Below are 16,868 nucleotides of genomic sequence, written 5' to 3'. Positions count from 1 at the left end.
TGCCACTATGGTCATTAAAAATAACAGTTAAACGCAGGGGCGGCCCATGCTATTGGACTGCCGGACTGCAGCCCCCTCAACTGAAAATAAAAGAAATAAATAGAAAAAAAAAAAGTTTAAAAATTCGTGGACTTCACGCATGCGCAGTAGTCCGGACTGCTGCTGAGAGTCTGGAGCATGCGCAGAGACTCCCAGCAGCAGTCCTGATAGGGAAACATGCGGAACGGAGCTCCCAGAAGTCTATGCAGTTTTAAACTGCGTAGACTCGCTGGGAAAACGCGTCGGGTCAGACTGCAACGCCAGCAGTCGAATTGCTGCAGTCTCTTGGGAAGATCTCGCAGGGATTTATTGGTTCCACTTGCTGCAGGGATCGGAGGATCTTGTGGGCGGGGTTTGGATGTACTTGCGTGGGTCTTTGGATTTATTGGTTCCACTTGCTGCAGGAATCAGATGTACTTGCATTGGATTTATGGTGATTTGACAAGCTACTACAGGTAAGGAGTGTGTGTGTGTGTGAGGTAGTAGCATTGGGACTTTTTTTGTGATGCAACGCGATTTCAGTGTTGAGTAGTTACTCTTGCATTTTAAGAAGTCGTTCCATCTGCATTTAAGTACCCCTTAACAGCTCTGTAATATGTAGGTTCTGTAACTTCTGTAGATGGGCATTAAGTATTGCATGGTAGGGAGCTACTGAATGCATTTTATCATTCCTCACCACTCTTTAACCACTCCTTTAAATCTGCTTGCCCAGACTACCTTTCATGCCTGTTGCTGTTGAAGCTGTTGCTTGAGAAACCAATTCTATTAGTCTGATAATGAATCATCTTTTAAAGATACAATAAGCACTGATTAAATTCAAATCTCTTCTGAAAAGGTTGAATTCACAGCACCAGCCACAGTAATCAACATCTATTTGTAAGTTTTGCCAAGAGTTATATTTGTATGTGTAGCTTTCATTTATTTAGAAACCTTAGAGTGGTACTGAAAAAAAAAAAAGTCAGTACAGATTCTCAGATATAGTTAGCATTAGTCATACACCATATATACACACAATATAATATTACTTTATTGTTATGGATTTATTCATACACTTTTATAACTTAGTAGAAATTATATACACTTCATACACACGTATAGGGAACCTACAGTACATATAGGGCATCAATTCATTTAGGGTATAATAGATTCAGTGTGGAATTATGTTGGCATATAATTATTATTATTCACTCATTTTTTAGTTATTATAAGTAATAAGTCAACATAGTAAATACACACGAACCTATAGGATGTTTTTATTCACCTATTTTTATTTTTAAAATTTCTTACAGTTAGGGGATGTTATTTCTGCCTTGTCCTTTTAACAGAATTAATTGAGTGTAATTGATTAATTTACTTTGATATAAATAAGCAGTACTACTTCACCAATCTGATGAAGTCATTTCCTTGGGACGAAACCTAGGTCATTGGTGAACTGGTGCTGCTACCTTGGAGTGTTCTTTGTTCTATGCGTTTGGAATAAACCTGTTTTTTACAACTTTGGCAGCTTGTACTAGTTCTTCCAGCTTTCCACTGAAGTGAGTACACTTTCGTAAAGTATTTGGTTAAGATATAGTTATTCATGTGTATAAAAGTAAACTCCTGTAAATTAAACTATAGGAATGAAGTGCCGCAGTTTTCAGTTAAATTCAGTCTCCTAACAGGACCAGTAGTGTTGAGCTAAGTCATCCATCCATGCCATTGCTGGCCTGGGTGTATGAATGTTGGCCAGGATGAGGGAACAATTAATGACCAAAGACTAGCCATCTGGTCTTGTGAATGGTATGGTTCTTTTATTTGACACAGAGCCTTTTAGGACAGCCTGGGGCAGGCTTGCCTTTGTATGTATGCATGTATGTATGTGCTTCTATTTGTGCATCTGCATGTCCATATGTTTTTACATTTGTGTGTGCAAGTGTATGTGCATGTGTGAGAGTCTGTGTGTATGTGGGTGTGCGAGTAGGTGTACACACACTCGCACACACAGAGATTTACTAAATTTGTGCAAATTAAGTTTGCACTTTTGTATTAATATTACTGCGTTCTCTTACAGTAAGCATTGCTGTCATACGAATTCAGGAGCAATTTCATTTCTGGCCCTACATCATAGCTCATATGTTAAGGATCATGTTAGTAAGCCATAACAAAAGAAAAAAAAAAAGGTGGATGCAGAGAATTTCAGGTTATTGCAATGTAAACATTGAAAGTTTTTACTTCTAATTTCTAGATTTTGCTTTAATTTTTTTGTAAATGTATTCAGGTATGATGTCACATCTATTTCATTCTTTGGGTGCTTTTTTCTGTATTTAATTATTTACTTTAGTAGTGGGTTCATATCTTTCCATTATAGGGTATTAGTTATTTTAAGATTGAAATTTGCTGCAACCATTTTGTGTAGCATTCAATGTGGATTAGATGAGCACATTTTATATCTATTAGTATTTAAGTGTTTAAATGTGCTAAGTATTTCAGTTTAGTGTACTGGCCAATGATATTTTGTAATTTTTGTTAAATCTTCCATGCAAAGATTTTTCTACTCACCTTTTGCCGTGTGTTTTAAAGTAGTGGCTCTATTTCTTTATCATAATAAACATATAATTAAATTGGTTTTGACTGACCTAGGCTTAAGGACATTGTTTCAAGGGTTACAGTTTTGTGAATATTCAAATATGTAGGTTTATACTGTGGGTGACATTGTTTTGCTCATAAATTAGCAGAACATTGATAAATTTTATTGATGTAGGTAGAGTGCAAGCTTGATGCTACAAGAGCTCATCTGCTATTGTCACATGCTTTGATTGTGTGTGTGTGTGTGTGTGTGTGTGTGTGTGTGTGTGTGTGTGTGTGTGTGTGTAATGCCCCAGTTACTATATACTGGTGGCTAGAGAGAACAAATGGTGGTGGGTAGAGATACCCAGGCTTGAACCCTGTACCTTGTATGCAGGTGTTAAGGACCTGAAATCCCTACCCACCACCATTTATAAAAAAAATTGCAGATTTTTGCCTCGTATTTGATCTGATCTGTTCCTCAATATCTGTGGTTTCTAAATGTTGCAATGCTTGATATTTGATGGTGCAGTGGTAGTATTGTTGCTTCACAGCTGCAGGTTCTCAGGTTTGATTCTTTGCTGGGGTGCCTTCTGTGTGGGGTCTGCATCTTCTCCCTGTGTCTGTGTGGGTTTGCTTTTGTGTCCTATGTTACTTACAAAGACATGTCTGCATTATTTCTTCCTGGGCCACTGCTGAAAATTGTTTTTTTGTTCCAAGTCAGATTGTCCTGATTAACAAATGTTAAATAAAATTGACAGGCATTTGAATTTCAGATTTCAGGTTTCTGAATGTTTAACTGTACATATTTGATGGTGCAGTGGTAGAATTGTTGCCTCACATCTATAGGGTTCCTGGTTTGATTCTTGGCTGGGGTGCCTTCTGTGTGGAGTCTGCATCTCATCCCTGTGTTTGTGTGGATTTGCTCTGGTGTCCTGCCATTTTACAAAGACGTGTCTGCAGTATTTCTTAGTAACACAACCTTCTATTCTAGTAGTTTTGTAAGTTTATAAGATGAATATTTGAAATTTGTCCTTATTTCTGGGACTGTATTACCCCATTATTGGCTTTGTCCAGGTTTTTTGTGCTAAGGTTGACAGCTATGGCATGAACCGAATATGTTTGAGGGCTGTTATTCCCTCATTACTGGGTTTGTCCAGGTGTTTTGTGCTAAGAGGTTGATTGCTATGGTGTGAAATTAATTCATTAAATGATAGCCATTTAAGTTTGTCTTCCTCTCTTCATAAAGTAGCCAATTTGGCATAGTGGTATGTTGCTCTGACTGTTTTGCACAGGGACCTTGGCAGTAAAATGTATGGTGGTAACGCAGCATTTTTCTTTCACAAAGCAGGTGATTTGGCATAGTGCTTTGACTGTTTTGCACAGGGACATTGGTAGTAAAATGTATGGTGGTAACACAGCATTTTATTCTAGCAACTTTCCAAGATTATACAAGCAATGTTTAATGTGTCCCTGGTTTTGGCGTTTGACCCCAATAAATTTGGCTTTTTCCAGATTTCTTGTGCTGCGAAGTTGAGATGCAGTTGAGTATTGAGTAGATTTTACAAGGAGCTGAGAGCTGCAGAGGAACAGAAGTTTAGTGCTGCTTATGCTAAGTCAGCTTGCATTGTTAATAGCACAACAGGTTGTGTACTTGCTTCTGATGCAGAAGGTTGTTGGTTCTACTCCCATAAGGGGTGAATGCTGCCCTACTGAAAAGTTAAGATACTAACTATGAGCCTGTTATCAGTTTGCCATCCATTTCCTATTGCTAGTTTATCATTTTTAATGTAATATAGGCAATTTATTCCTCAGGGGCATCAGACACTATTTTTCGATGAAACCATGAAATATAAAGTTGTTTGCTAGCAGCAACCTCTTCATTAGTTACAGATTTATTTAATGTGGAATTTAGATGACTTTTTTTACATCAGAGATTGTGCATATTTACTGATATGGTGGACTGTAGAATTGTGCATAGTTACTGATAATGGTGGACTGTAGAATTGTGCATATTTACTGATAATGGTGGACTGTAGAATTGTGCATATTTACTGATAATGGTGGACTGTAGAAGTCTGAGTAGACTTGTGATGGAAATGTTCTGAACTGGGCAGTTTGTCATTATTGGTGCATGCTTTTTGTTTCATTGTTTACTGGAAAAATGTTCAAAACAATAGGAAGGTGTATCAAAGAGCACATGTATGTTTCATATGCAAGGGGCCTATGATTTGAAAACAGCCCAGAATTAATCTATCTGCCACTGGTAAAATGTATTTTCTTTGAATGTGGGTTTCAATGCTGTTTCAATGAATGTGAGTTTCAAGGGCAGAGAAGTTTTAATGCCAAGTTTTGTTTAGCAGATGTCTTAGCGTTTGTGCTGTAAAATGCAAAATAAAACTTTCAAATGAAGTCCAAATCATCATAGAAGTAAATCAGTATGCACATTAGTGTTTATGGTAAATGGAGTGAAATAACCAAGTAATGGATCATTGGAATGGCTGCAGGGGGAGGGCTCCATGATTTTGTGAGGGGGAAGGGCGGCAAACTTAAAGACAGCCCCAGCTGAACTATACCTCCCAACTGTCCAGATTTTCAAAGAATGAATAGATTTTTGCTTCTTATTTTTGGTTTGTTCCTCATAAAATTTCTGGTTTTCTGGCAAAATCATTTAGGAAATTAAGGAAATCATTTAGGAATTAAGTCACTAAACAACAGTTTCAGACTTCATAACCTTCAGAAAAATGCATGCTAAAGTAAGACCTGTTGTTCTATCAACTGTCTCAGTTTATACAAGAGCAAATTTTAGTACTGTTTATATGTTCCCCCCAATATATTTGGCCTTGTCCAGATTTATTGCATCAACAGGTTGAGAGGTACATGCAAATAAATTGCTTTATAGAATTAGGCATAGCCAAACCTCTCAACTGTCCCCGATTTTGGCTCAAAATGTTGCTCTTCCCCTAATAATCCCTCCGCAAAATAACAATTTTGGAAGAAAACATGGAGGGTTTACAATTAAGAAATAACTGTAATAAGAGTTATATATTACTTTTATTTCAGAAATGCATGTAGATTCTTTTATTTTGTCAGCTACTCAAGTTAACAGTACTAATATTATAGTGTCCCTTCTTTGACAGGTTCCCAGCTGTATTGTGTGGCTATTTTATATTTTTACATCGCATTTTTGGTTCATTTTTCATAAAATTGTGTTTTTTGTTTGGCAAATTAGTGACAAATCATAAGACTGAAGTTAGAAAAATAATGACAGACATTTGAGTTTCAGATTTCATACCATTCAGAAAATTCATACTAATGCAAGACCTATTCTATTATCTTTCTAAGTTTATAAGAGCAATATTTTAAAAATTGTCCTTATTTTTGGGCCTTTGTCTCACTTCTTTGTATGGCTTTGTCCAGATTTCTTGCTCTGAGGTTGAGAGTTATGACAAATGTGTCAGGGCCATCAGTCAGCCAGAGACATTTCAAATTGTGACATACTTGTTGCACCCCACTCCCCCATGTAGTGACTCTGGATGGGTCAAAGCAAGGCAAGGAGTAGTTATGCAGTGTAAAATGTGCAGAGTATCCCCCACCCCATCCAAGGTAGACACAAGTACTAGAGTGGCTTTTCATCTGTCCTTCATTTTTGCAGAGTGGTCTGGTTTCTGTCATTTTTTGTACTGTTGATTTATGCTTATTACTCAAATTGCCTGTTGCTCTGTATTTAAGTAGAAATACTTTAATGACCATCATCAGGTAAGCTTGGCTGAGATCGTAATATGCAAGTAAGCTTTAATAAGCATACTGTTAAAGAATTGCCAACATTGAAAGCCTTCTGTTGTTGCCATGTAGAGAATACTACATACTAGATAATGTATAGGCCTCGGGTATTGAAATGCATATGATAGTATTTGTAATAAAGGACAGGATTACATTATTTTAAGAAGCTCATTACACTTGGGAGACTTCCAGTCATCTCTGCAGGCTTTACCCGTAAACTAAACAGAATGTCAATCGCGTGGTCCATAACCTGTACAGTAATCCTTTTAAGCAATGTATCTTGAGCTTATTTCCTGTTTGCTTTTCATTTTTTACTTTGATCATGTTTTCCCCATGAAACAAGTAGATAGTTGTCAGGCAGCAGGTCTTTTTTTGGATAAGAAACATTTTTACAAGTGGGGGCATTAGAGATTTCTACTTTCAGCATGTTACTTGGTACTTTAATAAAGCTGAATATAAATTATAATATAATTAGAACTGCAGTGCAAGAAGTGGTTTGAGATGAGTGCTGCTTGTTTTTCTTATACTTGATTTTGACTGGCATTCCATTAATGTACTTAAAAAGTAAATTATTTTTTCATGCCTCACAACCTTTTTGTTTCCATCTAGATATTAATTAAGCTGTCATGCAGCCAATGCACTGAAATATTTTTATTCTTCTGCACTTCATTTTGTCTCGACTGGACTCTCATAATGACGGTTTGGCACCCAGGGCAGTGTATTTAGTTAGTTTTTGTGGTTTTGAGCATAGCCCCTCCCCGTTCTAGTTAGCCGCACCCCTTCCCATTGACCCCACCCATTCAGTTGTCTCCTGCAGCCCCCCTTTGAAGTCACCAGCCGCCACTGGCTGTAAGTAATGATCTACTTTCTCGTCACTGGACTGTACGCATTGATTAATGAGTGTCCAGTCCGCACGTGCCTTCCATTTTTTTGCGACCCGCTCAAGTAACTTTTAAGTTGCCTCTCAAATTCTGCAGTATCATGACCAAGAGGCTCCTCGTCCTTCATAAGAGGTTCCCAATCTCCACAGATAAGGTGCCAGTCAGGACCTAAAATCTGAGTACCTGTTCAATTTCAATACTATTAAGTTTATAACTTATTTGCATACCGTGCATGTCATCTAAGAATTTCTTCATATTGTCTTTTGGGTGGGGGATTCCTTCTACAGCCTTTCTAATGTCTTCTTTAGTCCAGGGGCGGTAAACCAGGATTGTAGGACCCTGTCCGTCCATTCCTGCCTGTGGGTTTGCTACCTGAATCAAAGGGTATTCGCTCTCACTATCTGGCACAGACTTATCCTTTACTCTCCACTCACCACCCCCTACCTTTCGGTTTCTCAGCTCTAGGAAAGTGCCAGGAGTTTTCTGCAATATTACGGGTTGTAACGGAGGGTAAATGATGGAGGGGACCTTCTCTTTTTCACTTTCCTGATATTGTGGCGCCCCTTCCCCCTTCCACAAAGTAGGGTGGGGCTGAAGGATTACGACGAATAGGTATGGCGGTTTCGTCATCTTTTTTGTTAACAAAAAATGTGGATTTTGCACTTGAATCATCCTTTGTAGCCATATTTTTACTAAGATATATTTTATTTGCCTCCTCAAGCCATTTTTGTGCCTGTGGAAAACCCACCTTCTTTTGGTCTTTTACTCTACTGCCTGCATCTCTGCGCAGGTCCCTTACCAACCTCTGACATTGTTACGTATCTAATTTTCCTGAAAACTGATACTCCGTCTTCCATTTGTCTAAATATTTTAGATGTTTTGGATGTAATTTAAACATATGTTGTTCATCTTCACTAACTTCAGTTTTTTCTGTTGAACAGCAACTATTTCCTGTTCCCATTTCCCTTATTTAAAAGAGAAAATATTCCTTTTTCCTGAGATCTCTACCTATGTTTAGATTTTTCTACTTAGACTGTCTTTTTTTTAACAAACAATTGTCCCTTATGACTAGTCCCTTCCTTTTCCCCTATCCGTTATTAAAAAAAAAAAGGGAAAGCTTACCTAGTTGTGAGTCTTCCGCCCTTTCGTTCGTCACCGTCTCGCGGATTGAATCAAGAGCGACTGGCCTCTACTTACGACTAGATTTCGGAGGTCTTTCACTTATCAGGGAGTCCGTGATTCGTTCTCCCTTCCCGTACAGGTTTTCAGTCCCTCTTGTGCGATTCGCACCGTGAAGAGGTGGCCCCACGTTGGGCGCCAGAAAATGTTAAAAGAAAAACACATTTCTCCAACATTCGCCAGAAGCAGCACAGCAATTTCAATAAGCAAATAAAAGCTTTATTTACATGCATGGAGACCTGCCACATCGATGGTGGAATGTCAGCAATCTAACTTCTGTACAAACTGCAGGGGGTTTTATAGCCCCTTCTGCACGTACACATACATATTCAAGATGTTTATCAGACACTGAGTTTCAGTTAAGACAGCAATATGCAAGGGTCAGTTTCAGTTAAGACAGAAATGTGCAAGGGTCATAAGATAATTACAAGTTCTGTTCTTTCTCGGACTGCAGGTTAACATCTGCATATTCTTTCATGGTCAGCCTGTTTAAACAGGTCAAACAGTTTTTAGAAAATTCTTTCTTTGCACACAAGATAGTTTAACCCTTATTATGCCTGATAAAGTAGTTGTTCATACAGAATTTTATTACAAAGGGATTACACAGCCAAGGAGTCTTGATTGTAATTCTTTAGGGGTTGTTTATTACTGGATGTGGTTGTCCAAACACAAAATGGTATGCTGGACAAACAAAATAGAAAGTGAAGATTAGAATAATGGAATACTTGGGGGATATTAGGAGAAAAAATATCAACAGCCCTGTAGCAAGTCACTTTGCATCTGCACGAGGGATGGAGAATGGTTGGTTTTCAGTGTATTGGCCCAACCACATTTGAGTAGAGGAGGCATTTCTAAAGAAGTTAAATACAGTGGAATGTAGAATGATCATAAATTACAGGACATTATATCCTAAAGGAATGGACCTGGATGTCAATTTAACTTTGTAGGAATGTACATATTGAACTACTGTGTTATTTATGAAACACACACAAAATATTTTTTTTAAAAAAACATTTTTAATGTCTTGTTTAAAGAATGTTCAACTTAATAGATGGTAATGAGGGTGTTGTATTTAAATTGATTAAATTGTTTAATGGGAGCACTGAGTGTTTAAATTGGATCAAGTTTTGTGTAATTTACTCCAAGAAGGAAAAAGGTTGAGGTAACACAAACTTGGATCTGTGTGGCAAAGCTATTAGTGTTTCTTATATTTACTTTGAGTGTTTTTATAATGTGTTAATCTGTGTACTCTACACCTCTCTGGATACTGCAAACTATTCTGGGCAAAGAAAACATGTGGAAGAGAACATCTTACCAAGATGAGCTGTCATATAAAAATTGTATTCTCTGTACCAGGAAATGATACCAGCTGTTGCCCAGAGGTTAATGGCAGCAAAAATATCAAGTAAAGCATATTCTCAATGTTTACAGCATAAACAGCTCACCTAATACTGAAGTGGCAGGTTGAGGGGTCCTTGAAGTGTTAACAGCGTCTTACCATAAGTGTGCTGTGCTGCAGTTTATGGTACTACTACAGACTTGTATAAATGAACATTTTGGTCTTTAGATGAATTTTACTGAACAGGAGACTTGGGTAGAAAATGCAGGAGTAGCATACTGTGCATAGGTCACACCTGGGTTCTGCTGGTCTGGTCAGAATGGTGGCAAAGCATGTCCTGAAAGTTACAGTCTGTCCTTAATGCTAAATTCAGTGCTTATCCAGTATTCTCATTATGCACAAACCTGCCCCTTAAAGTGCAAGGGACAAACTAATACTTCACAGGCACATTGAATCACAGTACACCAGTTTTGAGACAATTAAATGAGCCTGTTTTTAATAATAAAATTAGAGCTTCATAGCTCTCCAATATACTATTCTGGCACTGAATCAAACTTTGTTAAAAAAAAAAAAAAATGGAAATTAGTTCTACAAAAACAAGTTATAACTTACCAGTAAGATTTTTTTTTCTGTTCTTAGCAATAGTGCAAACATGAAACAGCTTATGTTAAACATTTGATACATTCACAATAAATAACTTTTAGAGCAAACTAAACCGCAGCAGTGTAAAACAGTTTTGTAAAAAATAAAAGGACATTTCCTCTCTTACGTGTACATTTTCTTGATGCCAAGCTTTCCAATGTCTTAAAACAATCTCTTGATAAAATTCTGGTAAACATTTTCTTGAGAAATTAACTACATTTTATGAATATGGACAATCATCTCAGATATAAAGTCAAAAAATTCTCAGCAGAGTTTCAGAAAGAAATGCAGACTTCTTGCCATGAGGGTTATGCTCTGGCATACAGTGTCCCGCAAAATTCTCACAGTAATATTCCTTCCATTAAACAAAATATGGTACAGATATAACCACCAGAGTCTGAAGTCTGTATTATATACCCCACCCAAAAATGTACAATTAACATGGTACATATACAATTCATCTGTACACTGAATTAAGCCATTATGGGTATGGTTTACCATTTCAGTCAAAAGGGTTTGGCTTCTCACAGTAATATTCCATTAAACAAAACATGGCACAAATATCACAATTCATTTGTGAACTACATTAAACATGTTCAAAAACTTTACGACTCAAAAGGTGCATATACAATTCATTTATACAATGGAATTAATCCATGATGGGTACTTGTCAGATACTATTTCTCGAAAGATATTTAACAAGATATAGTAACATTCCTTCCATTAAATAAAATATGGTAATATATCATACACTTTGGCAATTCATTTATAACCTGTATACTCCCCTCCAAAGAGGTACAATTCATAAGGTGCACACTGTTTGTGCAGTGGGAATTAAGTCAAAGTAATATTCACATTTCATGGGAACAAAAATGCGACTGGGCACTGAAGTTACTCTGAAAAGAAACCAGAGAAAGTGTGTTCAGTCCTGTTTTCATTTGTCTGCTAGGCGGAGCAAAATTCCTGAAGATGTAGACACACTGAAAAAAAAGTGTTGAAAAGGTAAGCAAGACTACAACTGCAAAGAGGGATACAATACAATCTAGAAATAACTAATCCAATCAATCATATGGTCTCAGAATACACTGCATCTTTCATGTGGCACTAATGCTGCAGCCTGGATAATTCTAGGTAGTGCTGCATTCAGTTTATTACAGAAATGTTTACATTTTTATGTCCAACCTTTAGGCCAACTGACCACAGAGCAGAAGTTAACACAGTAGAATTTGCCTCCATCAGTCCTTGACAGGCTTGTTCAGAAATGTACTCAATTTCTCCTCTACTATTCTGCAAATTTCTTTTGGAGGTAGTACCTGCATCAACCAGAAGAAATCCCCCACCAAGGCCTAAGCTAATTCCTGTGCTGATGCATATTCCATACTCCAACATCCCCTGGTCTTGTACCACCAAAATGAAATTACTCAAGGTCTGTTTTGGTATAATATTTCCAAACCAATTAATTTCCTGCTTAACTCAACATTTACTATTTATTTTATATTTGTCAACCAGGAAATTCCGACTGGACCAGGTCCATTTTCAGCAGAGGCCCAGGGAGAAAAGCTCCGGCATCAAGTTATACAAATACAGTACATCCAGCATAATACACAAAACAGGTTACATCGTGTATGCTGAGCATAGTAATACAAGAAATTAATAAAACCCCTCAGGTAAAAGAAAATATAGAACATAGGTAAAAAGACCATGTTAAACATTGGTAAGAGAAGAAAAATATCATGGAAGATTCTACAGTTAAAAGTACCCTTTCAGATGACCAAGCCTACGGGGGATCAGAGATCCAGCATGTGATCAGAGAGGAGTATGGGAAGTTAATAGCAGTGTGGGTAGGTTTATGTGATACAAGGTCATAACCAGGTACTAAGAAGATGTGATTTGAGGGAGTCTGAATATGGATGTGGAGGGGGCAGTGGACACTGATGGGGGAAGAGAGTTCCAATTTCTGGCAACGATGTGGGAGTACAGCGCTTTCCCTGCATTACTGTTTGCCTTGGTGATGGAGAGGATAGATTATTCACTAGATCTTGAGTACCGGTTTGCAGTACAGACAGTAAGTAGGTTGGATAGTGAGGGGGGGGTTCAGGATATTTGAAAATATTGTAGGCTGTGCCCAGCTGGTGATAGTTAAGTAGCTGTGGTAGCTCAAGCCATTTTAGTTATTTTAGTGCACTACAGTGATGGGTTCTATAGATTGAGTTAGTAGCAAACTTGGTCGAATCATCTGCATACTAGTGTGGCATGTTGTGTAGAGCTATTGAGGTTATTTGTGAAAATAGAGAATAGTGGGCCCAGTATACAGCCCTGTGGGACTCCTATGGTGGTTGGAAGTTGTGTAGACAGTGTCCCTTTCCACTGGACTGATAGCTGCCTGTTAGATAGGTAGCTTCTGAACCAGGCTACAGTAGAGGAGGTGAAGGATAATGATGTTAGTGAGCCTAGTAGAATGGAGTGGGAGACCATATCAAATGCTTTTGAGAGGTCTAAGAAAATGGCTGATACATATTTGTTATTCCTGTGAAGGTTTATATGATTAGTGAAAGACAGAAGGGCAGTGGTAGTGCTGTGATGTGGAAACAGTGTTGTGTGGTAGATAGGAGATTGTGTGTGTTCAGAAATGTCATCACTTGCAAGTGGATGCATTCTCAAGAATTTTGGATAAGGGGCAAAGGATGGCAAAAGGTCAGCAGTTGCAGAATTTGTAGGAGTTACCTCCTTTATGGAGAGGAATGGATGTGAGATACTTTCCAGAGTTTAGGTATTTAGGATTCTAGTATGCAGCAGTTGATCAGGATGGAGATTGGATAAGATGGGGAGTCACTAGCCATTTTTAGGTATGCAGCAGATTATGTTATCAGCTGCCAATGTGGTTGGCTTTAGTTTTAGGAGGAGTTTTTTGATAGCGGAGGTGGGCACTGGTGAAGGGCTGAAACGGGCGGTGATATGGGATAGGTTGGGTTGTGATTGAGGTAGACTGTTTTTGGTTATTTGGACAGGGCTAAGATGGATTTAGTAAAATGGTTATTAAATTGAGAAGCTGTGTCTAGGGTATTGTTAGTAGAGCTGGTTGCTGGAGTAGTGGTTTTGCCTGGCTTTAGTACGGAGTTAATGGGATGCCAGAATATTTGTGGATTATCTGAATATTTGCTTTGGGCGCTAAGAAAACATTTATTTTGGATTCAGACTTGGCCTGGTTTCTAAGCTGTTGATAATACTGCTTGGAGCTAGGGGCTTTGTCAGTTTTCCAGATTTTCCAGGCTTTATCTCTGGCTTTTAGTAAGGTTCTGGTGTCCCTACTTAACCAGGGTGCGTAGTTGGCTTTAACTCTGATCTTTCTGCTGGGAGCTAGACTGTTAAGTATGTTAGAGAAGGTGGTATTGAAGTAGTCTACTGCCTGGTCTCAACACAAATGTCCATAGTGGTTTCCCAGTTGCAGTGGCTCAGGACAATATTTAGGTATTGTGGGGTAAGGTTACGGTCATCTCGTATGAGTCTGTAGACTACTGGTTTGGGGTGATGAGTGCTTGTGGAGTAGGAAGGTGGGGAGATGATCACTTAGGTCATCTGGGAGACAGCCTACTGTACAGTTTTGTTTGGGACAGTTGGTTATTGTCTGGTCAAGTATGGATTCTTTCTTTGTTTTCTTATCTATTCAAGTTGGTTCAATTAGTTGAGCAAACCCATACAGACTGATGTGTAGAGGGGCTGCTGGAGTTACAGGCTGCCCAGTTGGTGTTAAGGTCTCTTAGTAGGATTGTTTCCGGAGGTAGATTGTTCTTTTGTCTAGTGTAGGATGTCTTCTATTATGAGTGAGTTATTGCCTGGAGGTATGTAGCAGCATATTATATTGATCTTCTTGGTGTTTCTTATGGACAGGAGAGAAAATAAGACTTCAGCATTTTGAAAAGTGGGTGGTGTGGTGTGCAGGAGCTGGAGGTTAAGGGTGTTTTTAAAGAGAATGGCTCCTCCTCCTCCTTTCCTGTTAGCTCTATCAGAACAAAGTATATTATACCCTGGGGGGGAGAAAGTCTTCATCTAGGAGCTTGGTTTAAGCCAGGTCTCTGTAATGGTGAGTACATCAGGGTTGTAGTGGGCTATGAATGCGTGTAGGTCTGTTAGCTTGTTGGTAATACTTCTTATGTTGAGATTTAGGATCAGCAAGTTCGATGTTTGTCTGGCTGAGGGGACCTGGATTTGGGTGAATGTCACCAGAGGTTAGCAGAGTTTGAAGGAGTATCAGTATGGGCTTTTTAATATTAATTGTTTGCGAGCTTGGTCTGTGTGCGTTTTTCTTAGTGTGGTGAGATGGTGTCATTTTTGTTGGTGAGTATATTTAGTTGTAAGCTTTATGATTGTGGGGCACATGTGGAAGTGAGTGGGTGGACTAGATTTATGATTGTGGGGCACATGTGGAAGTGTGAGTGGGTTTGAGGGTGGGCTAGTGTGGGTAGTGTGATAGGAGTGGTTGGGCTGTTTGTAAGGAAGTTAGGAAGGTTAGCGATAGTAGAGCTAGTGATAGGAATGTGAGTATGGGTAACATGATGCTACTTTGAGTGAGAAGTACAACTAGGATTCCTGGTTGGTTGTGTGTGAGGGTGGAGGTGTGTTGTCTGGGGAATGTGTTGTTGGGAGTGGGATCAGTGTGGGATGTAATTGGACTGAAGGGTGGGGGGAGGTAGGATGAATGGGTTGGGCTAGTGGTTAGGAAATTAGGGGTTGGACTACTGGTCAGGTGACTAGGGATTAGAATAAAGGTAGAAGTAGTGGGGGCAGAGCGGAGCGGGGCTAACACAGACTCCAAGTGTTTTATGTATGTAGTGTTAGCTGAAATGGTTATATGTTAAACTGAATTTTTAGCTTTATTATAAACTGTATGTTTGTACTAAGTTATAGACTATGTTATGGGTACAGAGTATAATTTTCAGGGCTATGTGTGGGAGAGCAGAGTAAAACTACAATAGTCAGGGATTAATTTTAGGTTAAGAAATAATGTTAGGGGCAAAACTAGTTCAATTAAAACACAGACAGAGCCAAATTACTATAGGGGAGGTGGCTTCAGACCCAGGGCAGCAGTTTACAGTACATAGTATTTCAGTACAGTTTAAGGTATGAACTTTAAGTCAATTGTAGGACGGACGTCAGATAGTTAAGATTGTGGGTACTGTTTTCAGGATAGCTTCAGGAATCCTTTCAGATTTTGAGAGGGTCTGCCTAAAAATAAAACATACATTAAGAGTGATGACCTTTCTGACACTTGCATCTAGCCACCAAGCAGACAAGCATTTCTAGAGAGTATACGGTAAAAAGCAGGTCCGTATATCTACAAACTTATTTACTTCGTTTCCACAGTATAGTGCTGCAACCATTAATACTCAAAGCCTGACATTGATTTAACTCAATAGAATGCCTTTTTCAACAGGGTACAATGCTCAGGTTAAATTTCCACTAAACCTGTATATTGTATTCAGGCTGCTGTTTCACATGCAGCAGTGAGATACAGTAAAAATAGTGTTCTAAGCCTGGGTCATGAAACAAACCTTATCAGCTAAATGTAATGACAAAACAGGTTTCAGCACAACAGCTGACGCCTTCATATTACTTTAAAACGGCTCAGTGTATGTGCATGATTAATCTGTGTAGCTTGGTCAGTCTCAGAGCAGTAATGCAAAGAAAGCACAGATAACAGTATAATTTTACATGGAGAGGCACAGATCAAAATGAAGCATAACTCTATAAAACAAACTCATTTACACATGCCGAACATACACAGCACATGCCGAACATACACAGCACATGGAGAGCTTACTTAAACTAGCTTAAACAAAAATAGCAAGCACAGCCTGGAATACTCTAATGAATGTCCATATAGGTTACATTATGCTGATATTTACTTGAGAGAGAGAATATTTTAAAGCAGTTATTTCAAAAAATAACATACCTAATTAGAAAAACAAGGTTACTGACTGGGTCTGGAAGCACAGGGCATGTGAAAATGGTGGTTTCTGTAGGTCAATTAGAAACTTCACATACGTAGTGAAAAAGTACAGTTGTGTACACTTACCATAAATGTAGCTGAGTGTATTCACTGTTGCAGTCATTACATTTGGGTAATCCTGCTGGCAGGTTGCCCTCAGTTGGCCTGAATTGCAAAGTCTTGGGTCCTGCATCGGTTGCTGTCACCCCTTCCCTGACGTCAGGGGTATAAAAGATGCAGCCGCCGCCATTTTCTTTAGTTTTTCTTGCCCCACATGTCAGGTGCCCCCCAAATGGGTAGGCTGGATATATATATATATATATATATATATATATATATATATATATATATATATATATATATATATATATAAAACATACATGCAACAAAATAAACTTTACCTTCATCTACAAGCAAATACACCACATAGATTGTACAGAGCAGAGAAGTAAAGATAAGTTCAGAAATAAGGGGG

The 16,868-nt window shown here is 38.4% G+C and overlaps 1 protein-coding gene across 3 annotated transcripts in view; it reads right to left on the bottom strand.

Annotated features, from left to right (window-relative positions):
* Positions 1–10,233: 10,233 nt before the first annotated feature.
* STK19 (serine/threonine kinase 19) overlaps positions 10,234–16,868 on the bottom strand; it is a 269,038-nt gene continuing 262,403 nt past the window's right edge. For all 3 annotated transcript variants that reach the window (XM_044089654.1, XM_044089653.1, XM_044089655.1), the window contains exon 8: positions 10,234–11,387. In XM_044089654.1, the coding sequence (XP_043945589.1) occupies positions 11,342–11,387 (46 nt within the window). In that variant the 3' untranslated portion in view covers positions 10,234–11,341. The remainder of the gene's footprint in view (positions 11,388–16,868) is intronic.

The sequence above is a fragment of the Protopterus annectens genome, chromosome 12.part0, assembly GCF_019279795.1.
Source record: "Protopterus annectens isolate FY-2018-M chromosome 12.part0, PAN1.0, whole genome shotgun sequence".
Taxonomy (NCBI): domain Eukaryota; kingdom Metazoa; phylum Chordata; order Ceratodontiformes; family Protopteridae; genus Protopterus; species Protopterus annectens.
The sequence above is the reverse complement of the archived record's forward strand: the minus strand, read 5'-3'. Positions and strand labels throughout refer to the sequence as shown.